This window comes from Syngnathus acus, chromosome 4 (assembly GCF_901709675.1).
Source record: "Syngnathus acus chromosome 4, fSynAcu1.2, whole genome shotgun sequence".
NCBI lineage: Eukaryota > Metazoa > Chordata > Actinopteri > Syngnathiformes > Syngnathidae > Syngnathus > Syngnathus acus.
Genome location: NC_051090.1, coordinates 3,019,965 through 3,043,178, shown reverse-complemented (window position 1 = coordinate 3,043,178; position 23,214 = coordinate 3,019,965). Strand labels below are relative to the sequence as shown.

The following is a 23,214-nucleotide window of genomic DNA, read 5'->3' as shown; positions in this document are numbered from 1 at the left end:
GGGCATCAAAGAGATGCTAATGGACGAGAACGTGACAGTCGTGGGATTAAGAAAATCCCTAAAAAAAAAATTCTCAATTGAAGTTTGGCCTCTTTGGTGGTTGGGGGTGTTTCCAGAAGGCGAAGGTTCGCTCGGCCTACCTGTGCTTGGGTGTTGAGCCGCTGGCAGATCTGTTTGTCCCCGAAGGTTTTCCTGCAGTTCTCCAGCCACTAGAAAGAGAAGAAGATGAACGACAGCTTTAAGAGACGACACGGCAACCGCTCGGCCAGCGTATTAAAACAAAGCGGCCAGGATGAGACGACGTGGTGTTGGCTGTGTAATATTTCACCCTGCGGGGGGGGGGCAGCCTGTTTTTCTCATTCAATTAGCGAGCACGCATGCCAAACCTTGCAATCTCATCTCCAGGGCAGGGCACCTCCCGCCTGGCCCGGTCTTAACTGATTTAAGGAATTTATTTTTAGCCCCTTGCTGCCGCTGACGCACTGCTGAGGCAAGTCCAGGCTCATTGCTACGCGGATTTGGAGGGAGGTTGTTTTTTCTTTTTTTTCGACAGCACTTACGAGCTCCGCCGCCTCCCTCTTGGCGTTGTATGTGTCCAGATGCTCCTGCAGCTCCAGCACGCTAAATTTGAGCGTCTCCAGCAGCCCGCACGACACCAGCTAGTATAGAGAGAGAGAGATGTGAACCGTGTGATGTAATCCGGAATCCAAGTGGAAAAAAAAAAAAAAAAAGCTGCTGGAGGGGGGTGGGGGGCTCACCGTCTCAGCATCCAGCAGCACGGTAGGGCACCGCGAGTGCGACGTCATGACCTCCAAGGAGCTGAGGAACTGATTGCCCATGCGCTGGAGCTTCTCGCCAAGGAAGTGGACCGACGCGTGCGTGATGGCACCGAATTTCCTCTGAATGCTCTGGGGGGTGAGGGGGGGGAGACATCCATGTATTATGAATAGATACCCTCACTCATTTCTTGCCAATGCCAAGGTCGCCGCGCTCTACCTGAAAGAGCTGCGAAAAGACGTGGAAGGTGTAGACGGCGGAAGATCCGTCGACGTCTGACAGCATTTGGTTGACGTGGCAACGCCAGGCGTCCTCCTTGTCGTCGTAAGCGACGGGCTGGAACGCCGCCAGGATGGCCGACAGGAAGGGCGACGGGGGCGGCGAGGCCTGGGTTTCGGGGAAGCAGTCTGCCTCACCTTCATCTTGACTGGAATGACCCAAATAAGAAGAGGCCACAAAGAAAACAGATGGGAAGGTGCAAAATGATTATTTATTCACAACAAACTTTGGTGGGGTTAAAAAAATAAAAATCTGCTTGTCACTCTTATCTCAAAGCACCACGGTACGAGTAAAATAAGTTGGAGCAAAATAAAACCACAACTCAAGGTACCACTGTACTGTTTGTATTTTTTTTTTTTTCCTTTCTTGGTGTTTACTGAGACTCTTCCTCTGGCTCAGCTCAATCGAGGTTGCCAAACCCCGACGTAAACAAACGCTGGCCCACGTCATGATGGATTTGCTGCAGTGCTCTATCTAGCACAACAACATGAGCAACTAGCCACTTAGCATCGCGCACTGCTCTCGCTCTCTCCCGCGCTGACAAACGCACAAACACGTACATGTATGTACATATAAATATTGACATATACAGTACTCACAGGCCCGTGGGACCAAAGAGCCTGAAGAAGCAGACGGAATACAAGTATCTGAAGCCGACGCTGCCGAGCGCCGACGCCGACACAGTCTCCGTCCTCATCCCTGCTCTCCCTCGCTCTCTCTCTCTTTCTCTCTCAAAGCACTAGCGCAGTGCAGACTGCCTCCGCATATTCGCTCAGTGCAACTCGCGGCCTCAAAGCAGTGTGTGTGTGTGTGTGTGTGTGTGGGGGGGGGATTGTGATTTGAACAGTCGGGCATAAATCCTCGCTGCTCAGCTGTTTAGTGCCCCCGCTGTCAGCGCACAATCACTCAGAGTGACCTCCCGCCCCCCCCCCACACACACGACGACCCAAATGATACATGGTAGACAGACAGACGCCTCACGACGGGTCCTTCCCGTTGTGCACCGGTTGGCATAAATTCCCAAACAATCGGCCGTCCTCCAGCCGGAATTGGCCCACCTTGAGGAGGCGGGCCTACGTCATTCAAGCCCACCTGGGTGGAAGCCATCCTAAAGATAAACTGTCACGCCGAAGTGTTCAATGCCGAGGCCGGGCCAAAACAATGACGGTAAAACCTCAACTCCGGCCAATGGCGAAAGGAAGTGTAAGATTTTTAAGAATGAGATTTTTCTCGTTGTGAGGTTAGAACCCCAAGTCTTAATCCACTCACCTGGACATGCCGGAGAAGTCGGCCTCTTCCTCCTCGCAGCGCTCGTCCAGCTCCTTCAAGGCCTGAGTGACATCCTCCTCCCATACGGAGCCACAGGTGCTGTCCGGATCCGGGTCTGGGTCGAGGTCCGGGTCGAGGTCCGGCTTGGTCACCGCTTCCGCCGGACGGTACAGGGGTAGGACCGTTTGGGGTTCCTCCTCACAGAGAGACCCCGGCGGAGTGTCTATGGCCAGCGGCGGAGGGGGGGCCGGGTCCAGGTCCTCTTGAGGCTCCGGTGACCCGCGGGGGTCCGGGGGATCGTGAGCGTCCGGGAGCTCGCACAGGTCCGGGCGATCGGGGGGCAGAGGGGGGGCGCTGCCAAAGCCCGTGTCCTCGCTGATGCTGCTGCTCAGCTCGTCGGCCACCGTGGTCACGCCGACGCCGTCCTGCAACGTCAGCGCATCGTACATCACCAGAGTTGACTTGGAACTTTCATTACTTTACTTAAGTAATCGAAGATGGTCCAAGTGGACATTAAAGTAACCTTTTTTTTTTTTTTACTTCCTTTGCGTGTTAACGTTTCCCGCGGGAATGCCATGGAAATGAGAAGCGATCGATAAACACGAGGCAATTTTAATCTATCACGCCAAACGGCACCCCGGTGCCAATAAAGCACACGAGGGAACGACCGTTTCGAGATGAATGATTTACCGACATTCTTCCATTCATTTCCTTTTCCTCATTAAGCTCCTGCATGTGCTGGAGACCATCGCAAGTAGCAACATGCAAGCGTAGCCCACATTGGAATGTCGGAACCCGACTTTTGACGGTGATAAAGCAACGACACATTTACATTCCGCAGCCGTGACCTGCGAACAAACTTTGTATGGCGGCAAATTCATCAAAACAATCAAATAAAAGCACTTGTTTAAAGTTTTTTTTTTTTTTTTTGTCGTGCCATTCAAAGTCTAATGCATTCAGCTACGCCAGCGTGGCAGACGGCCAGTACATCACGGCGGAGAGACGAGCTCCTATATTACGGAAAGCTTTTAGAAAGAGGCTGGGCCGTCCTGCAAGGGAGCGAGCCCGCCCGGGTATTGATGGGTTTTATCCGAGGCTCATTACGCTAAGAGCTGCGGCTGCGATGTCCTTGGGGTGATATTCAAAGCGTTGGCTCGATTGAGGGGGAAAAAAATAAAAAGTTGAGAATCCATCTGGGAACACCCACTCTCGTCATTCATCCACACGCATTTATCCGGAAAGTCAATAACAAGCAGTTCACATCGTAACCAATTTTGCCCAGTTAGAAACCCATGACAACTAATATTAATTGGTATTAATTCATTAGTTATTTCTTTAGTTCCCCTAAGCGGTGTTTAATGGCCTATGGTACTTCAAATAAGCAAACAAATGACAGTTTTAATTTTAAGAAGTGGAGAGAAATTACATCGTCACTTGAGTGATTGCTCCCTCTGCTGGCTGAAAATATATTTTTGGAGAAAATAATTTTATTTATAAAATTCAATAACTTATATTTTATTTTATTTTTCCTCATCTGCAAAAGACATAGCCCATCTGTTTTAATTCTAAAAATGTAATTTAAAAAATCCAATAAATCGAAATGTGGTCAGGAGTGTTCGAAGCTGCACAGCATGCACGCACACACACAATCACGGTTAGTACATGTGACATATTTTCGGTGGGAGTAGCAGTGAATGACAGTGAGTGTGTTTGTTAGCAAGTGAGTGGACTGAAGCCCACGTGTCATACTCACACATGCGTTCCGTGGCGGTTACGGCGGTGGCGTCCGGTTCCCAAGAGTTTAAATGGGAGGATTTCTTTCTTTCTTTCTTTTCTTTTTTTTAAGTTATTGTTATTGGTGGTGAGCAGTTACAGCTGACCTGAGGTGAGTCTTTGTTTTTCTTGCATCTCTCACCCCAATCAAATGCGAAAGCCCCACCACAATCATTATCACCCAGCAGGCGCTCCACCACCCACAAACCCGGCAGAAAGAAGAAGAGCTTTAGAAGAGCAGGAAAAGCTGAAATGAGCGCGCAGCCAAGCACCACCCCGACCGACCGACCAGTGGCGTCGTGAATGAGGAAAGAGTTGAAAGCAAAAAGAGGCAAGCTAGAAGGCACCCCGAGAGCACCACAATTTGTCACTGCTCCCCACTGATCGCACCTCAGGCAGCTGGCTGCTGGTGCTGTCTGAGCGGGCCGTCTCCAAAGGGGGGCTATCCGGACGTGGGAAGGGGGCCGCACGGCGGAGGAGCGCCAGGGCCGAGGCCTCGTCCACCGGGGCGCCGCCCGACGACTCCTGGGACTGCTGCAGGGAGTCCACGTGGTTGGACGTTGTGTCGTCCGTGGCCGAGTCGCTGTTGAGCTGGGGGGGGCGGGAAGAAGAGGAGGAGGACATTATTAGGGAGGGTCCACTACTAGAGTCTGAACATGTGCGTTATGGGGACAAAAGTATTGGGACAGGAAGTAGAAACGCAAGGAAGTTTTGCACTTATGCATATATGCGAAGACTTTTTTTTTTTGCATTAATCGTGCAGGTTTTTTGGTATTTAATCATTGTAATGAACCAAGTTAGAAATTTCATTTGTTTAATCAGTTGAGCAAATGTTAAATTGATTGATTGCAGATAATACAACTGAGATTATTCATCCACAATCTTTTCACATTTTTTTCCGCTAAGCTTATTTTTTGAAGACTCTATAAATCAATTCCTGATGCACTAATACACATTTTCTGCTCCTATTTTTCAACTCCTCTTGTGCAACGATGCCATACTTACCGACCGGAAAGGAGGGAAAGCGACAGAGAGCTTAAAGAGGGGCAAGCTACAACCACTGCAGCAACAGAGGTTCACAGAAGGGGGCGGGGCAGGGGGGAGCACCAGCCAAGAAGCAAGCACCAAGCCCCTCTCGTCTCAACACACACTCTCAAGCACATACGCAGCCGGCTGTGTGAGGAGCATGGCAAGTTGGGAGGGGGTGGGGTGGGGGGTACTGTTTTTATGGACCCTGATTAGAGTGCGACTTACGCGGCCAGAGCGGTTGAGAATCTGGCTAGCGCTCAGTACCTCCTCCTCGGACGACTCGTCCGTGTCCTCGTGGTTGGTGAGGTTGAGGCTGGGCGTGCTGCCGGCGTACTGGCACTCCTGCAGAGACGGCGTGTCCCCCTTGTCCATGCTCTCGAGGGAGCGCCGCCGGACACCCCAGTTGAAGTTGTCCACGCTCTCCCCCTGCAGGACGAGCGCAGGCACAGCGGTGAGGCCGAGCAGAGAGTAGGCAGTCGCTTGGCTACACAAATGCATTCACACACACACCGTGCGTTTAAGTATTGCTCTCACACACACACAAAACTAACAAAATAAAGTGAAGCATAGCTGTGATTGTATATGAGGAAGAAAAAAAAAAAAGACACTAGACACGGGAACACCAGACGGAAGACATCCAAAGCAGAGTACACATATACCAATAATTGTAAAAATTGTTTAAGCTTTCCGATTAAAGTCAGCAAAACTGAGATTATCGCATCTGATCTGCTTTGCTTGCTTGCTTGGGGGTGAGCAACAGATGTCCTGTGTTAGCATACTGCTCCCCATTGGTCAGTCTTGGTACTACAACAGAAATGACCATGTCCTGTTGGCTCATCTGAACACCAACGTGGCAAGAGCATTAGGGAGCCATCGCAGATTCCGAAAATCGATAGAGATTTAAATTGGGGTAGATGTGTAGCCCGCCTAAACTGCTCTCAGACTTACCTGCAACTCCTTGTGGCAAAAGAAGAGAAGGAACACGGGTGTTATAAGACACTCGGGACAACTAAGGTACACGCTAAGTACAAACGCGGACAGGCTCTTTGTGTGGAGTAAGATGAAACACTTGGAGTGAGTCAACATGGAGGGAAATTGGATGAGTCCGATTCCCAGAAAAAGATGTCAAGGAATTTCGCATTTTCTCACCTCGGCGTCCTCCAGCTCGATATCTAAGAAGTCAAAGTCCTTAAAGACGCCAAACTGCTGCTCACTGCCCATCTCCTCTGCCTGTGATTCCTCCTCTCGTACCGCCTCCTCCACGGTCGGGATCAGACTGGTCTGCTGGTCCACCGAGTCCAGGTCCTCGCTGGATGAGAAGACCACCTGCGTTGGTGGGGAAAAGGAAAAAAGACACGAGTTTGCTATAATAACAAGTACTGGTCGATATAAAGTAGGAGTCTTATCTTACTGATGGATTTTTGGGAATGCCAGACTCTGGACCGCACAGACACAGAACGTTCATAAGTCTTTCTCTGGTTCTTCTCTGTCAAGACAAAAATAAAACAGGGAACACTCAAAATCCAGCTGGAGGGGGAAAAAAAAAGCTAGGAACTTTTTTTTTCTTTCTCTCCATTGTTATACCTGAGACAGTTGCGGCCTCTTCCAGCTAACCGGCACCAGACCGTTGGAATTGGATCCGGAGGATGTGGAGGACGTACTCCTTGTGACGGCGTTCATCTGAAGTTTCCCGTTACGTCCGGCCGCCGTGCGTTGATCGCCATACTTATGTCCGATGATGGGCGTCTAGAGAGTCACATGATGAGTCATTGGTCAGTTAATAACATTAGCTTAACTTGAGCTGCCTCTAAAAAAAACAAAGACGTTCACCTCTGAGATGTCAAAGTGGAAGTCCAGCGTCTTCCCGGGCAGCTCCTTGGAGGAGTTGTTGAAGATGCGCGTGAAAGCGATTTCCGGCGAGCCGCACGACTCGCTGCTGTACGAGCGTTGCACGTCGTCGGGCACCACCAGGCTGGCCGAGCGGGACACCACCAGCTTCAGAATATTCTGCGCCTCCTTCCAGTGAGCGCTCTGCAAGGGAAGACGTGCGGTCAGACGCAGTTGAGCAGAGTTTTGGGTGGAATGCGAAAGGGAAATATTTTCATCCGTCCCTGCCCTGGCTCACAGCGGTTAAAAAAGCAAACGGCGAGATTCGACACAAAAGGGCTACGCTAGTGGAGAACAAGCAAGTGTCCAAATTGTTTTACGAGGTGGAGGCTGACCTGGACATATTTGCCGATGATCTTCATTATCTCCAGGTTGAACTGCTTAACCGGGGCAGCCGAGAGGTCGATGTGACTCAGCAGGCTGTAGATGATCTGCAGCAAGGACTGCTGCATGGCGGGAAGGCCCTTCTCCAGCAACTGGTGACAAAACACTCGGTCAAACATACAGACAGACAGACACAGGTCAGGGGACGCCTTTTTTTCCACACGCACCTCGGCCAAGTAGGTGACCAAATTGAGGGTGATGTCGGCGAAGGCGTCGTTCACGTAGCGGCACACCACGTTGATCCAGTTGGCGCAGTCGCGCGAGTAGCTGTGCGTGCTGTACAGGCTCATCATGTGGGCCAGGTTGCAGAGCGTGGCCGACTTGTCGTCGGCGCACAGCTTGGCGATCTTGTCCGCCGTCTCCTTGCAGAAGGCCGTGGGGCTGTCAAAGTGCTGGATGAGGTGCGGCAGCAGGCACAGGATGTTCAGCGGGAAACCTGTGGCAGGACCAATGGCAGTTATAGCCGGCTGAATGACAAAAAAATGGTATCCGGCAAATCTACATTGGACAATAATACAAGTCGACTTGCCTGCCAGTTGCGAGGGGTCGACCAGCGCGTGCCTGGAGACGCTGATGAGCTTGCTGAGCAGCTGGATGGTGAGCTCCTGCGTGGCGGTGGAGGTGAAGCCCTTGAGGAAGAGCTGCAGCAGCCCCGGGAAGCTGTACCACTTGAGCTTGGCCTGGATCCTCTCCAGATGCTCCCTGTTGTCCTCCCGCTCCAGAGGCAACTGGCCCAGCAGCTTGTTGAGCAGCCGCAGCGCCAGCAGGTACTCGAACTCGTAGTCCGACTCCAGCAGCGAGGCGGCGATCCAGAACACCGTGGCCATGAGGTTGGTGGGGTCCACCGGGGGTTCGGCGTCACGGCCCGGGCCGCCGTTGCCACCCGGGCCCCCGCCGCCCAGCGCCGATAAGCTGCGGGTGCGCGCCAGGTTGCCGTGGCTGCCCCCGAGGCGGTCGGCCACGTCCAGGGTGTTACTGCGCCGCCGGTCCGCCCTGCGCTCGCCCATCAGGCTGGTCCGCAGGGAGTTGCTACGATTATGGACGCAGTGGAACAGCCCGCCGTTGCTCAGGTTCAGCTGGCCCGTGCTCTTCCTGTTGGCCGCAAATTTGGGCCCCAGCAGATGATCACTAGTGGAGGTTCTGAAATGAGCAAAAAGCGCTGAGAAGATGAGCCCGCTACCGGTACACGGCAAACGTCGGGACGTACTGCACTAGGGCGGTGAGGAGGTCGTAGTTTTTGACCGTGTCCGCCAGTGTGTCGATGCCAGATTCCAGTGTGAGAAGAAGTTCGATGACAAAACCCTGAGGAGACAAATGTAACAATTAACTTCTTCAATAGCTTAGCATACAGCATCCAATAATAATAATAAAAACACAATGCCATATTTAACTTTAACAGGTTTTCTGCCTCAACATGCCACTAGATGGCGCCTGGGTGGTACATTATTTATTTACATTTTCAGAGCCACAAGTTGACTAGGTCCTAACCTGAGCCTCCTCTCCAGGGTCCCCCACAGTCTCAACCAGTCTGGAGAGGATGTCGGACAAGGCGGCGGGAGTGAGCGGCTGCTTGAGCGCCCGGAATATCTGGAAGGAGCGTCCGGCGTAGTGGCGGGAGGAGCACGACAGAGCCGTCTGCAGGGCTACGTCGCTCAGCAGAGAGTCGAGCTGAAAACCTGGAGCGAGGTACGAGAGATGTACAATAAAAAAACAAGTCATACTGACGCCAAGTACAACAGTAACGCTATCTGTGAAAACCATTGAAATCAACAACGGCGCCAAAGCACACATTTCTGTGATATTGCGGGAAACACTGTCTGGAGAAAACACACCTGGTTGGGAAAGTTTGAATACATTCATGACATGTCGGACAAACACGCTCAGCTGCTCGGCGCTCTTGATGTTGGGGTTTTTGGGCGACACGTCCTCGTGGTTCCAGAATGGCCCGCGCTTCCTAACAGAGGGGCGGGGAGGTTCAAAAATGAAATTTGAAAAAAAAATGAACACCCGCCACCTCAAATTGATGCAATGAGCGCTTCTGACCTGGAGGTGATGAACTCGATGAGCGCTTTGACCTTCTCGTCCTTCTCGGCCGTGGCGTCCACCTCGCTGAGGATGGACGGTGACGTGTGGGACAGGTGCGACAGGTGGGACAGGGACGAGCCGCCGGCACCCAGGCTGATGCTGGACGACGTGGAGCTGGAACTGAGGCCCGAGTCCGTCACCGGAGACGGCTGACAGTCGGGCAGCAACTCTTGGACGCCTGGCACCCGCAAGCACACAAAGTTAAATCCACACGAGGGGTCGGTCTCCAGCGACAGAAGCGGCAACCTGTGAAGTGGAACTCGGGCGGCGGGGGCTTGACGGTGAGCACCCTGGGGTCGTTGAACTCCCTGTTGCGAAGCAGCACCATGGCCATGCCTTGAACGCTGCTGTTGGCTCCCTGCACGATGAGCAAGTGCAGCAGGAGGCGCTTGCAGTGCTCGTACACCTCCGGGTGCTGATGGTCGAACCCTGGCGAGACGACGGTAGCGACATTAGCGCCGAGCCGGACGGCAAGCCGCTTTGACCAGCGAGTTACCTATAAAAACGGCATGCAGCAAGAGATGCAAATAGGCATTCCACTCCACTTTGACGCCGTGGTCCACTATGAGGTCGGTTAGAAGGATGACGGCGATGTTACATCTGAAACGAAGCACATTTGTTACTTTTGGCACCTACCTCAGGTTCGGTGAGAGGTCCGGGTGGCGTACCTGTGCAGTGCTACAGCGGGGGTGTTGGTCTCCGGCAGGTAATCCACCAGCGGGGACCAGCAGCCGCCCGTCGGGGGGAAGGGCAAAGGCTCCGGGCGGTTGTGATCCATCACTTTCAAGCGCCAGTTAGCATAAAGCGGCATGGAGTCGCCTGGAGGAAGCCATTGGTTAGCCGATCACTTGTATTGACGCTCACGCGAGTGTGAGCTTACTTTTCTCTTCTTCGTAGGAACCTCCCGAGCTGCTACTGTAACGGGACTCCAGGCGGTGGTGCTGGCGGTTCAGGTTGGTGTTCAGACCGCCGTAGATGTCGAGGTGTGTGTAACTGCTAAGCACAACCAAACACTCGTGTTAGGTCAAACCAAAATCCTCATATTTGTTCCGTGTTGATTCCCAGCAGTCTAAAATCAAACTTGACCCATTCAAGTTTTATGATCTGCACCTGTCCTCCATGTTGGAATCTTTGCCCTTGCCGTCGTGATGAGCGTCATGTCCGGGCACCATGGTGTTGCTGCTGGACGTGGTACCTACGGGTCGACACGGGCGAGACGTGACGTCATTTGGCGTTAGCGCTTTTTACAAATCGCGGCACTCGTCACGTGGCTAACCCGAGGCGACCGAAGGGATCTTGTAGCTGGAGCTGATGCGGTAGAAGGGCGGGTTGTCCATGTGGGCGACGGCCGAGCTGACGGCGTCTGTCAACTCCAGCTCGCTCATCAACTCCTCCAGCAGCTGCATGGTCTTGTCTCGGCCCAGGTACACCACCACTCGCTTCACCTGCAGAGACACGGGTGAGTGCTGGGCAGCGGGCGGGGGGCGTGCCCAAGATATGCAAAATGAAACTCACATAAGGCAGGAGGCTGGGCTCGCTGCTGACTCCGGACATGCTGATGAGGAAGTGCAGGATTATTTTGAGGTTCTTCGGCCAGCTGTCAGCTAAGGTGGTCCACACGTTCTCGATCTCCGACCAGGCAAACTCGTCCCCGTACTGCAAAAGAATAGAAAGGTCAGCCTGTCCTCCCTTGGTACATGCTGTATATATGTTTTAAAAACCCACCTTGGCCGTCATGAACATGAGGTTGTTGAGCACCATGGTGGTGGCCCGTGGCGAGCCCCATCCCTCCCCGTGCAGCCAGCGCCGGCTGTTGACCATCATAACGTCGCCCTCTGGCACTTCTTCGTCCTCCTCGCTGCTGCCGGCGTCCTCCGGGCGCCGTGCGACGGGCTTGAAGTCCACCAGCTCCACGTTGTTCATCCAGGGCAGTAGGTAGTGCAACATCACCTGGCGACCGCCGGGGTGCGCCGTTTGGATTCGCTGGCTCACCTCTGCATACCCAGGGAAATGTTGGAAATCGGTTGAGAACAAATGAGAAACACAAGCAGCAATGGACTAAGAGCAGTATTGGTAAGACCTGCGAAGATGGGCAGCGTGAGTTCTGGGTACGTCCTGGCCAGCTCCTCGGAGAGCTGGTAGTACGACACGGAGTAGAGGTGCGGCAGGGGCGAGGGCGGCGTCAAGATGCCGTCCGTTCGAAGGATCTCCAATTTATGGGCATAACGGAAAAACTTGGGTTCCAGGATCTGCGCATGTACAAATAAATTTATTGGGAAAACATAGTGAGACATTCTCAATGTTCGATTATTATTCTCAATGTTCTATCTATTATTACGTGACGTTAATTCACAATCAATGAACGAAAAAAGAAACGCTGACTATACACTCACCTGTAACAGTTGCATGGCCACCTCGTAGATATCCCTGGAGGAGTCGGCGGCCTTGAACAGAATCAGGTTCAGCAGCACCACAGTGTCGAACTGATAATCCCTGAGAACAACAACCAGAGTCTAAGAAACAAAGCTAGCAGCAACAGCAAAGCAGCACGGCGTTTCATACCTGTTATGAAAGACGTTGGCGATGGCCCGGAAGCAGCCGGCGGCCACGCGGCGGGAGCCCGTGTAGCAGCGGTCCACAGCCCAGAACATCAAGTTGCTCTGGTCCGGGTTCAACTCCAGCAGCAGCATCACCGCCTCACAGCCCAACTGGTGAACCTGAAGGAGTCCGTTTATTAGAAAATGGCTCAAACGAGAGAAACCTGTGAAGGTGCGCTGTACCTAAAACAACACTAGAGGGAGCTAAATGCACATTAAGCGTGGCGTGACCTCAACCGTCTGGATTACGCCAAGCAAAACACACTGGCTCATTGACATAGCACCTATGTTATGCAGTTAGGAAGCATTATGTAACCACATTGCACTTCAGACCATTCTAATCGTCGACCGAGTGACTGCACAAAGGCGTAAAATTCACAAAGTCACACCAGCAGAGAATAGAAATGGGATAATCTGTTTTTTTCTAACTTTGTTTGCTCCAATCTTGTTTTTTCTGTTGACCCCACATTACGTAGACGTTGAAGGATTCTTGATACTGCGGTACCTTCTTATCCTGGGAATCCAGAATGTTGTCCAGCCACTTGTAGAGGTAACCATCAGAGGAGAGGCCAACGTTGTCAGCGACGGGCCCGCAACACAACACAGCAGACATGGCCTGCATGGGAGGAGGATTTCATCACATTTCAGCCTCTGTGTGCTGATAGTTTTGCGTCGTCTGGTTAGTCAGAGGACTTGACAAACAAGTGTCCTACTTTTAATGCACAGTATTGATGGCGGTTGATCTGCATGTTGCGGTCGCTGTAGCGGTCCAGCGGCGTGAACATGATGCTGAAGGGCCCGGCCCAGTGGCTGAAGAGCATGAAGAGGCTGTGTCGCAGCGACTGCTGTGGGAAGATGCTCCGACGCTGGTGCACTGCGAGGGACAAAAACGAGGACATTTACTTTTCTCGAACTTTTCAACCTCATCGCCGGTTGAGGAGTACCTGGAACATTCTGGATGATGTTTGCCACAAGCGCGCTGAAGTGACAACGGATGTCCTTCAGCGTGTCCGAGTCCTTGTCGTTTTCCGCCTCCAGCAGCTGCCGGGTCAGGTCCACGTACTCTAGCAGCGTGTTGTTTAGAGAGTGACTGTCGCCATCTAAGCCCCCACTAGCTCTGCGACGAGAGTGGGATAGAATTTGTTACCGGGATGTTATGGTCAGAACAAAAATTGGCAAGTTGCAAAAACATTTTGAATTCCCGTACATTTGACTGACGACGCCGGCGTCAGCCAGAAGCTCAAAAATCCGGACCAGCTGGACCCTGAGGATGTCGCGGCGCCGGCGTCGCTTCACGTTCTGCAAAGCAAAAAGAGCATCGCCGTGTTTGATTCGGACTTCGGCGGCACTCGACTCCTTCAGACATCAAACTTACTTCAGGTCTTCTTTCCAGAGCTTCTTTGATGATAGGATTGAGCTCCTCTAACAAGTCTCTGTGGATGTAAGAGTTGCCCAATTAGCATGTGTGTTATTCACGAGCCAGCGAGAGAGGTGCTCATACCTGAAGGCCACAGGGTTGGTCCTGCCAAGTCCCAGCACGAGAGATTCTGTGATATCCATGTTCTCGGAGCGCATCATCGGAACAATGTGTTTGAACAGTGAGGAAGGGGATGGAGTGCCCACAATCTGGGAAGAGAGGAGGGGCAGACCGTTGTAGGTGCTATTTGATTATTGGGTGGGGGCGTCCTCCTAACCTTGGAATCGTAGCTGTAGCCACTGTCCGGCGTTGACGCCAGCGTCTCGGACGGGGAACAGCGGACGGAGCCCGAGGCGGACGAGGAGGAGCACGCGAGCGACGAGGACGAGGAAGCCGCGCTGCAGCACAGGATCAGGTAATTCCGCCAGAGGCTGACGTAGGAGTCGCTGCTGCTCAGGCTGTTCACTTTCTTGGCGTTGATGGGGCTGCTACGGGAGGAAGAAAGACAGGAGACGTTAAAGTCGTCCGATCCCAAAGAGCGCCTTCGATTGACCTACTTGATATCAACTTGAGGAGAGAGCAGCTGCAAGCGGGTGTAGGCAAACATCCAGGCGTAGTTGAGAGCGGCGGGGCAATGCTTGGGCAGGTTCTCCTGGCGCAGGTAGCTGGACAAGCTGATGACCCAGGGGTCCTGGCCCTGCGTGACGTGCGCAAACACCCAGATGTGCGACGGGCTCACCACGTCAAACTGGTGGCTGATGGGAGACGAGCTCCATTCGGCCAGCGACTGGAGGTCGATGCCGCTGGGACAGTACAGCAGGTTGGTCTGAAAAGGCAGTCGCATTTCAACCGGACAATTCTACCTGGCTGGGCCATTCGTTCTTTAACAGCACATTGACATACCTGATCAGCACCAGTGAGATGAATGAAGCTCTCCAACACCGAGGCACTCAGCCTATCCATGACATCTATTGCCAGCTCCTCATCACCCTAAAAGAGTGTTACAGAACTCAAATGACTGGAAGTTTCAGAGAGGTTCTCAAATTGGGGTCCTTGGGCGCACATTGGTCCACTAGCTGTAGGTTGGGGGTCCGTAAAATTGCGATACGGGTGATGGTCATGAATCCTCTTTATTACCTTGCTGATGCCCAGGGCAGTGTGCAGTGCGCGGACCTCCTTCAGGACGTTGACGGCCAGCCTGCGCGTGGCAGGGCGACAGCTGCAGAGCACCACCATTGCCAAACCTTCGACCACATGAAGCACGCCCAGCAACGAACCGCTCCAAACAAAGAGAATGGCTGCTGCTCGGAACTCTGTGAAGATTGTGTTGAAGGGCATTTCGTAAATGGACCTTTTAATTTGATCCAAACCAAGCAGACCAAAGTAACGCACCTGCACATCGTGGCTCCTGCTGCTGCTTTGCGCCACCTGCCTCCACTGACTTATAAGCTGGAGGAGCATCTTGACCGAGTTGTCCAACAGCGTGGGGTGCACGTCCGTCACCTCGCGCATGATAAAGTAGACGAAACCCGACAGTACATCCTCGCGCCACTCCGGGAAGTCCACCATGAGGGCTTGGAGGGAGGTGAAGGCCAAGCCGCGGAGCTCCTCGTCCATGTGGATGGTCAGCCTGGATGAGAAGGTTGGCAGAAATTGAGGGAGAGCGTATCGACGGTGCCACCGAACTCAAAAAGAAGACATACTTGGCAAGGAGCTCGATGAGATCTTGTCTGCTCATGCCGTCCGGTATCAGTCGGGGAATGGCAGCGATGCAGGTGCGGAACAGATCGATCTTTGGTTTCCTTTCACCTCTGTCGACCAATCAAGCCACAGTTGAAATTGAAAGTACAACACGCACGAGCGACACACACACACTCATGCGCGGAGAACATACGTGATCATATCCTCTGGCTCCTTGTTGGACATTTGGACGCTGGTCATGCTCATGGAGCGTCCCACCTCCTTATCCAAGTGTCTCAGGATGTTATCCAAGGCCTTCCTCACTTGCGGGTAGTACAGGGACATGCCTGGGAGCGACAAATCATCAATTAGAGCTGATCTGCCGTATTATTGGACTGCACCTAAATTGTGTGCCAACTGACTGCGCTGACTCCCGTTTAATATGGCTTTGAAACACAGCCACATCCCCCAGTTATAGGAGGGTGTGCAGACTTAAGCAATTGCCATTAAGTCTCTTCATACGTCGTGACTCAAGCGCACCTATGACCTTGGCCTCTTCGTCAGTGAGCGTGGTGTTGAGGAAGATCTTTTTAACGCGCAGGGTGTTCCCCGAGGGCATGATGATGCTGGTGGTGGGCATGGGGGGCTCACTGTCCTTCTGCTGCAGGCTGTTGGCAATCACCAGGAAGGCTCGCAGGCCGATATTCATCCTCTGGGAGGGAGATGACAAAACAATCAACTCACAAGATATTGAAAAGAGTTTGTCAGTCACAGCTTACCTCGGGATTGATGGTGAAGGTTTTGTGAAACTTGCCCACGCATAGGAGGTCGTAGATGATCTCCTTCATGGCAAAGTCCAGTCTTTCCTAGCATACCGAGTCACACGAGACAATCAAGCAAAGGCAAAATAACTCCGAAAAAAAACCCAGGTTTTTTTTTTCTTTCCAGGGCTACCTGAGCAATGAACTGGATGATTCGGACAAATATGTTGAGGGGCGTGTCCCGTGGCACCACACTGCGGGAGCCTTTGGGGAAAAGTGCTGAAACGATGCTGAGTAGTCGACTAGGAGGAGGAAGAACGAAAAAGAAAAAAAGCACCCACTTTAATCTTCAGGATACAACGCTGCCTCGAAATACAACTAACAGGTTGGACATACAAGCATAGATTCTTTATCCTCCGCAAAGAACGACTATTATTATAAATAAATGTCAGAACTAACCTCTGCGTGACAGTGTTGCTCTCACACTTGATCCTGATAATGTACACCCACAGCAGCCTGTAAAGTGACTCCAGAGCCACTCGGGACATTTTGGGGTCTTTGTTCTGCGGAGGTAAACACAGACACGCATGTGAGCAAACTGAACAGCGCTTCGCATTTAGGGCTGGATTCACACAGCTGGCTCCGAGTGGCAGAATCAATCAATTCGCATGTACATATTTCATCCACTGCGCTTGTTAGTCATTAAATCCCCGCGGTGCATTTAATCATTCTCACACAGCGATTCAAACCGAATACAAAAGAAAAAAATATCAATCAACAAACAAGACCCCAAAGAAGAGTTTCCTCCAACCTCGATACGTAATCGACTCGACAAACAATCAGGGATGCAAACCAGCTCGAGGAAAACTTTCCTCATACTTTTCAACTCGGAAGCTATTGGAAAGCCCCTCGTAAGGCTTCGCCGGGTCGGGCGGAGAGAGGCCAGACGCCACCAAAGAACTCACCTGCAGCGTCTCAATCTGCTTCCGGATGCTGTTGTTAGACGGCATCTGGAGCAGGTGGAGGAGGAGGAATAAAATGACAGCAGGCAAAGAATGGAGGTTGGTGGGGAGAGTAAGCACAAAGACACATCAAACATGCGAGTTATAAACAAAAAAATGAGAAGAGAACAAAACCTTACATGCCAATAAAAGACGCATGTAAAGTTAGCGATATTTGGCTTTAGCTGAGACATTTCAGGATGAACCTAAGATGCACGATACCTCGACAGGTGAATTTAAACGTTTTTTTTTCCCAAAAGTTTCAGATCACAATATAGATTGGAGCGCATTCTCGGTTCATCCTGACACTCCAAAGTCAAATATCGTTAACTTTGAACTGTGCAGTATGTCACATAATGTTAGAAGCTGTTAAAAATGAATGCATCAAAATAATGCGTTGATGATGTGCTGCGGCCTGCAATTGGAGTCACATGAGCAGAGAACAGAAGACAGAGCGAAAGCGACGCCAACACACACACACACGCATCCACACACAGGAAGCGAGAATTTCAAATACAGTGGAACATCCCAAAAGGAGAAAAATTGAGTTTTTAAAAATGGCATTTTCTTTTTTGTCCACTTGCCATTATTTCTTATGGGGCTTTTGGAGTGTTAATTATTGTGTTGTGGACTTTTGAGGTTCCACTGTATGGTTAAAAAAGAAAGAAAGAAAGAAATTTTGGTTAAAAGGCAAACAAATCAAAGTTTTCACCTAAAAATGGACAAGCTCGAAATGATTTCTGACCAGATTTGAGGCGTCCAAGTGTGGCCAACGGAAAACTGGACTGCGCCATGACGACAGGCAAATACCAATTGCTTGCCACTGATAAGGGCGGTGGGAAGGCAATTACAACTCGGCCCGTGTGTTATTTTATACGCCGCTGTTGAGTTTTTGACAAATGAGCCCCTTGTTCTCCGTGAGATCCTTGTCTGGCGTTCCCAGCACAAGCAAAATGCCTCCCTCCATCCATTCCGGCATGCAAATACAATGGCCGCCCCAATGCGCTCATATTTTGGGCACAATGCTACGCGTTGATGTATTGGGCAACAAAAAACCTGACACTTGGCTCCTCATAACAAACTTCACTTCTACTGAGGGGCCAATCATGAGAACAACAACAACAACTTGAAAATGATCCCAGATCCTGGACCAGAATTATTGCCCAAGGAGACTTATTGTTAATTCGGGGCCACCTAATAGAAAAAATCACAACGATGGCACACAACTCACAACCACCAAATAATCGCCACAAGGATCAATCAATGTAAAGAGAGTCATCGAGTTGGATCATTCGGTCGGAGATTTGATTTCATTGATTTCCGTGGATTCATTCGCAGACCTGAGTAAGAAGAGCGCTTGGAAATAAAGAAATTACATTTTAATATCATTTCAATTCGAAATTGTTCGTCTCACGCTTTCTCACAATTGGGAAAAAAAAAATAAAAAATCAGTGAAGATATTGAAAATCATTTTACATGTACCCCGCTAAATTTAGATGCCTAGAATCATACTTTGTTTTTCCTGCCCCCGGTGAACAAAGATTGTACTATCAGCCGACGCAAGCCAAGTGCTATTCCTGCTCAGATCTGCTGCTTGACAATGCGAGGGACAGAACATGATGATCTTCAAGCCGGCACCACGGGGCACACGGGTCGCGACAGAACCGCTTCTAATTCAATCAGCTGTTAGCCATCACAACAATGAAAGCAAAACACTCACACTGTTGGGTTCTCTCACTGAAAATACCAGCGCCGGGATTACGCAACGCCAGTCATGAGGACTCCAAAGTCAATCGAGGCATTGTCCAGCCCGGTCCGTGGACTCGGTACAGTGTACGGATGGCGCAAACCTCAGAGAGTTGGGGGGGGGGGGGTTACCTTGAGGTGCGAGAGGCAGTTCTGCAGGAAGATGTGCCAGTTGTTGAGGAAGAACTGTTTCTGGCTGACGCACAGTAAGCAGGTCACCAAGGGGTACAGGGCCTGCATCGGTGAAAATAACAGCCAGCGTCAGACAAGAACTTTAATTTGAACATTTTGTGATATTGACCAAAGAGTGCTTCTTTCTGGAGCTAAGGTCAAAGGTGGTCTGGTACAGCTTCTCCACAAAGTTCTTCAGGCACGGCACGTTGACTTCATTCTTCACCGCCTGCGGGACAACAAAGAGCAACTTAGGCGAGGAAGGAGAACAAAGATGGCGAGGGAGCTGGCTTCACTCACGGCCGCAACTGGGATCAGAATCTCCACAAAGAGGCCGGCGAGGGCGTGTTTTATGTCCTTGTCCTTGACTTCCAGGAAGTACTGGGCACACTCCTACAAAAAGACATGAGGTCACACTTTCAAGAAGTAATGGAGTGGAACGTGAGCCGGTCAGGCTTACACGTTTGTTCACAAAATAAAAATCAATCACTTGACAGTTGAAACGATTCCTATGGCGGGAAAGCGTTTTGTATTCCGGGTGTCCCAATAAAACAATTTCATCGCCACGCGGTGGCTTTCAACTACACGCGAGGCCGGTTGAAACGAGGACAAACCGGCGCGTGCGCTTCATTAAAGGCGCTTACGAGGCAACAAGTAATACTTTGCGGAGAGCTGAATGGAATCTTCAAACGGAGGCACGCGCGGACTTCTTGGCAAAACCTCTGGCAGTTATTCACCGGGTTTTATGAGGCGCTACCGGCTTTGAACAGAGCGGTAAAGTCATAAAGAAAAAACTTCACGTCTGGTGTGATTTAGCAAACATTCTTATCGGCCGATTGTTATGATGACAAACGTTTTAGAGTCGCGTCCTGCGTGTGGGAAGCAGACGGAGCGTTTATTCCGCCGCCTTGACATCTAGCTTAAACTCCGCGAGCACTTTGTCTTCACTCGCAGGACAAATTTGGCATAAGACTTTCCCTCACCTGCATGAAGAGAAAGGACGCCTCGAAATCCTCCACGGGGTACATTTTGACCCGAAAGAATTTCATGCCCATGATGAGACTGATGATGCACTGCACGATGTAGGGACTCTGCTCTTTTTTCCGGAGCTCATCCAGTTCAGTGTTGAACTTTTTCGTCACAGCTAAAAACCTGACGCACAAAAGATTAGAAATGATTCGATTTTGTGTGAGTCTTGCTCACGTGTGAGAGAGAAAAAAAAAAGACTAACTTTGACTGCGTGAGAACTCCAATGACCTCTGCGTACAAGTCTGCGATGATGTGCACGTTGCCTGTGTTGGGGCCACAGTATCTGCAATGAAATAAAAGTCACGCAATTTAAAACAATTCCACAAAATAAAAATATACTTGACTTACCCCTCTTTATGTTTAAAGTGCTTAAATGCCAGGTTTAGAACTTCGTGTACTAAAGCGTCCGGCACTGGGTGAAGAGGAATCTGCGACAAACGCAAACAAATTACTCGCATTAGTCAGCAGTGATATATTTTTTTTTCTTCGCATTGCGACATTTCATTTCCTTCAGGAGCGGAGCCAAGGGCAAGTCGGAGCCGGTCTCCCGGGAGGGGGGGGTCGGCTTTGGGAATGTTGCTTAAAAATGTGGATGGTCTCCTTTGGCCACGCACCAAGGAAGGCTGCAAATTGTGCGAGTGTTGATTTATTAGGAACCCCCCCCTCCCCGTGGGCAAAGGCCTCAATGACAATAGAACAGCACATTCCATCAAACAATCACGTTTTGAAATGAAGAGAAAAACTTTCAATGTACTATTCATAGATGTAACTCATCATGGGGGACAATGTACAAGATTTTGGTTTTTTTTTGGGGGGGGGGGGTGACACTTCCTGCTTTACAGTAACCAAAGTAGAAGTGCTTTTTCTGGAAAACAATGGAAAATGCAAAGCGGCATTCAAAGCAACAAGAAGGGCGTCTCACCCGTTTGAGAACTTCCACCGACACCAGGCAAAACATGAAATCTATGGCTAAATCCCTCCTCTCCAGAAGGTAGTCTTTATCTCGGTGCTGATCATCTCTGCAAAGTTAAAAAAGATGGCATGAGAGGGAAATACTGCACAAAAAAGAAAAATGGCTAAGATTCTAGAATGTGTCACCCTTTGGACTTTGTGCTGGAACGAGGCCTGTACTCGTACGACTCGTCTTCGGTGCCGCTTTGGCGCCGGTACCAGTCGAAGAGCGTACGCAGCAGGGAGGGCAAACAGTGTTCGGCTATGGAGCTCATAGAGCTTATTAACTGGAAAAGAGAGGGGGGGGGGGGGGGGATCACAATCCAAAATTCTGATTTGTTAACCTCTGTGAAGACAAAAGTCTGACCCATATGGATTTTCTTAGGCAGTCGCCAATATTTGTCAAAATAAAGTTCCGATAACTAATTCATTTAAAAACAATTAATAAAATTTGTTTTTTTTTTAAATTTTAACACTTTAATTTTACAATTGAGATAATATTGAGATAATTTTTTTATTATATTATGTATTGTAATCAATAGTCAGGGAGAAACTAAAACTCCAAACGCTTTTCATGTGACAACTAACACGCGACACAGTCAAACGTTTTGGACGTGGCAGGCGGCGGTCAGCGGGCATGCAGGGCGTCGACCGTGGACGGCGGCCAGCGCAGTTACGCAAGCCACATGCCCGCCACTGCCCCTCGTGGCGCCAGGCAGCACGCACACACACACACACACACACACCCACACACACAAACAGACATACGGCAGCAGCGAGTGGCAGATTTAGTTGCGAGGATGACACAGCGCTTCCACCCTTGCTGACTTTCCCCTCGCCGTAAATTCTCCTCGTCGGCCTGGCGTTGTTGCGAACAAAGCTCTGCGGCGGGCCCCCATTGTACACACGACGGGCCGCTGAATGGGCCATTGATTGGCCGCAATTCAAATACTGCGCACAAGTGCAGTATGGAACTTGGCAGCGGGAGGTTGGTGGGGGGGGGGCGTTCACACTGCCGCACTGACCTGGTCAAACTGTGCATCCTCCCCTCTCTGGAGGGAGCGGGAAAGAGGTTTCTCCTGGGTGGGGGAGGAAAAGATTCTAAAGTCAACAAGGTATGTAACAGAAATTTTTAATAAAATCATAAATATTTTCGACATATATATAGTACAATAAACTCGACTGGTTTATTGAAATGACAATAAAACCAATCATTTGATTTCAAAACGGAGAGCGAGTCCCTTTTATTAACATTTGAAATCTTTCAGAGCGAGGGACAATCAGCGCCGCGTGTTAAGCATTAATCGATGCTCGTAAAGCTAACGAGCTTCCGCGGCGGCGGCGAGGTCGTTAAAATGACACTCACCAGCGGTTCGGCCATCACCATCTCGATCTTCTTCTCGGCCAGCACGGCGAACTCGGCGAACAGGCTCTTGATGACGAACTCCCCGGGCTTGAGCTCGGGGTCGATGGTGATAATGGACATGGCCGCGAAGTTGTGTTTTTCCCACAGGGGAGTCGTCAAGGCGGGGGCGCGCCGTCTACTCACGCTGCTGCTGCTGACCGGCGCGGAAGCTGCGGGACGAAAAGGCAAGGGGTCAAAGATCACGGAAAGTCGAGATAGGTGTTTGTGGTTGTAAAATGTATCTCAGGAAGCTTTCAGGTCAACGATTGATGACATGAAACAAACACGACAATGGCGCAGGCCCGCACTTGCGAGAATAACACGTTCAATAGGCTTGAGGAAAACGGCGCTAAGCCTCATGAAAGGCGTTGTCACGCAGCCAGCTCACAGTCATAACTTTGAATGGTGCGTGTGAGAATTATGTGGCGCAACTTGCAGCCCGGGCCCGCAATGGCTGCCGAGTGCAGCCGAGCGAGCGAGCGGTCGTCTGGCGGCGACAACAACGACGCCTTTACATCATCTTCCCCTTACGAGAACAATCTGCTTCTTGGCCCAGAAGCATTCAGATGACGAAATGATTGTTGATGACAAGCGTGTGAAGCGCGCCATTCGGTTACAGTTTGTATACTAAATATGAGATTATAAATGTGCAATGAATATCAGCCTATATTATCTTATTTTTGTCCAAGTTTTGGCTTATTTTAGCAAATTCTTTTGTTGGATTTTTTTTATTTTCGGCTACATTTTTAGCAACTATATTCAGTTTTTGCCTATATTTTTTATAATATATATATATTTTTTTGTCAAGTTTGTCAGTTATTGTCATAATTTTGCTCAAGTTCTTTTAAAAATGTTTTTTTTAGGTTTATGACAGTGATTCCTATCTGTTGTTTTTACCAATTTTTTTTTTCAGTTTTGTCAGTTGTGTCATATTTTTGTCCTTTTCCAGATTTGTCAGTTTTTTTTTTTTTGG

General features: G+C 50.5%; 1 protein-coding gene across 7 annotated transcripts in view; it reads right to left on the bottom strand.

Annotated features, from left to right (window-relative positions):
• fryl (furry homolog, like) overlaps window positions 1-23,214 on the bottom strand; it is a 34,967-nt gene that overhangs the window by 3,195 nt on the left and 8,558 nt on the right. For 3 of the 7 annotated variants that reach the window (XM_037250318.1, XM_037250321.1, XM_037250323.1), the window contains 55 exons: window positions 22,203-22,411; window positions 21,862-21,915; window positions 20,984-21,123; window positions 20,808-20,904; window positions 20,234-20,313; window positions 20,088-20,168; window positions 19,840-20,008; window positions 19,157-19,249; window positions 18,987-19,085; window positions 18,818-18,919; window positions 16,398-16,501; window positions 16,132-16,240; window positions 15,957-16,043; window positions 15,718-15,889; window positions 15,392-15,524; window positions 15,201-15,308; window positions 14,635-15,127; window positions 14,401-14,487; window positions 14,055-14,323; window positions 13,775-13,985; window positions 13,582-13,706; window positions 13,456-13,513; window positions 13,288-13,379; window positions 13,025-13,197; window positions 12,794-12,954; window positions 12,586-12,696; window positions 12,046-12,200; window positions 11,877-11,976; window positions 11,564-11,732; window positions 11,209-11,477; window positions 10,999-11,139; window positions 10,760-10,928; window positions 10,594-10,678; window positions 10,364-10,476; window positions 10,152-10,302; window positions 9,980-10,083; window positions 9,730-9,912; window positions 9,442-9,661; window positions 9,231-9,352; window positions 8,887-9,074; window positions 8,606-8,700; window positions 7,928-8,538; window positions 7,566-7,834; window positions 7,350-7,490; window positions 6,958-7,158; window positions 6,712-6,873; window positions 6,539-6,613; window positions 6,277-6,453; window positions 5,353-5,553; window positions 4,489-4,689; window positions 2,326-2,750; window positions 997-1,204; window positions 759-908; window positions 561-659; window positions 141-209 (listed from right to left, as the gene is read on the bottom strand). In XM_037250318.1, coding sequence (XP_037106213.1) covers window positions 141-209; window positions 561-659; window positions 759-908; window positions 997-1,204; window positions 2,326-2,750; window positions 4,489-4,689; window positions 5,353-5,553; window positions 6,277-6,453; window positions 6,539-6,613; window positions 6,712-6,873; window positions 6,958-7,158; window positions 7,350-7,490; window positions 7,566-7,834; window positions 7,928-8,538; window positions 8,606-8,700; window positions 8,887-9,074; window positions 9,231-9,352; window positions 9,442-9,661; window positions 9,730-9,912; window positions 9,980-10,083; window positions 10,152-10,302; window positions 10,364-10,476; window positions 10,594-10,678; window positions 10,760-10,928; window positions 10,999-11,139; window positions 11,209-11,477; window positions 11,564-11,732; window positions 11,877-11,976; window positions 12,046-12,200; window positions 12,586-12,696; window positions 12,794-12,954; window positions 13,025-13,197; window positions 13,288-13,379; window positions 13,456-13,513; window positions 13,582-13,706; window positions 13,775-13,985; window positions 14,055-14,323; window positions 14,401-14,487; window positions 14,635-15,127; window positions 15,201-15,308; window positions 15,392-15,524; window positions 15,718-15,889; window positions 15,957-16,043; window positions 16,132-16,240; window positions 16,398-16,501; window positions 18,818-18,919; window positions 18,987-19,085; window positions 19,157-19,249; window positions 19,840-20,008; window positions 20,088-20,168; window positions 20,234-20,313; window positions 20,808-20,904; window positions 20,984-21,123; window positions 21,862-21,915; window positions 22,203-22,411 — 8,870 coding nt within the window. Of the gene's footprint in view, window positions 1-140; window positions 210-560; window positions 660-758; window positions 909-996; window positions 1,205-2,325; window positions 2,751-4,488; window positions 4,690-5,352; window positions 5,554-6,075; window positions 6,085-6,276; window positions 6,454-6,538; window positions 6,614-6,711; window positions 6,874-6,957; window positions 7,159-7,349; window positions 7,491-7,565; window positions 7,835-7,927; window positions 8,539-8,605; window positions 8,701-8,886; window positions 9,075-9,230; window positions 9,353-9,441; window positions 9,662-9,729; window positions 9,913-9,979; window positions 10,084-10,151; window positions 10,303-10,363; window positions 10,480-10,593; window positions 10,679-10,759; window positions 10,929-10,998; window positions 11,140-11,208; window positions 11,478-11,563; window positions 11,733-11,876; window positions 11,977-12,045; window positions 12,201-12,585; window positions 12,697-12,793; window positions 12,955-13,024; window positions 13,198-13,287; window positions 13,380-13,455; window positions 13,514-13,581; window positions 13,707-13,774; window positions 13,986-14,054; window positions 14,324-14,400; window positions 14,488-14,634; window positions 15,128-15,200; window positions 15,309-15,391; window positions 15,525-15,717; window positions 15,890-15,956; window positions 16,044-16,131; window positions 16,241-16,397; window positions 16,502-18,817; window positions 18,920-18,986; window positions 19,086-19,156; window positions 19,250-19,839; window positions 20,009-20,087; window positions 20,169-20,233; window positions 20,314-20,807; window positions 20,905-20,983; window positions 21,124-21,861; window positions 21,916-22,202; window positions 22,412-23,214 lie in introns of all 7 variants that reach the window. The other 4 variants (XM_037250316.1, XM_037250320.1, XM_037250322.1 and 1 more) reach the window with 3 other exon arrangements.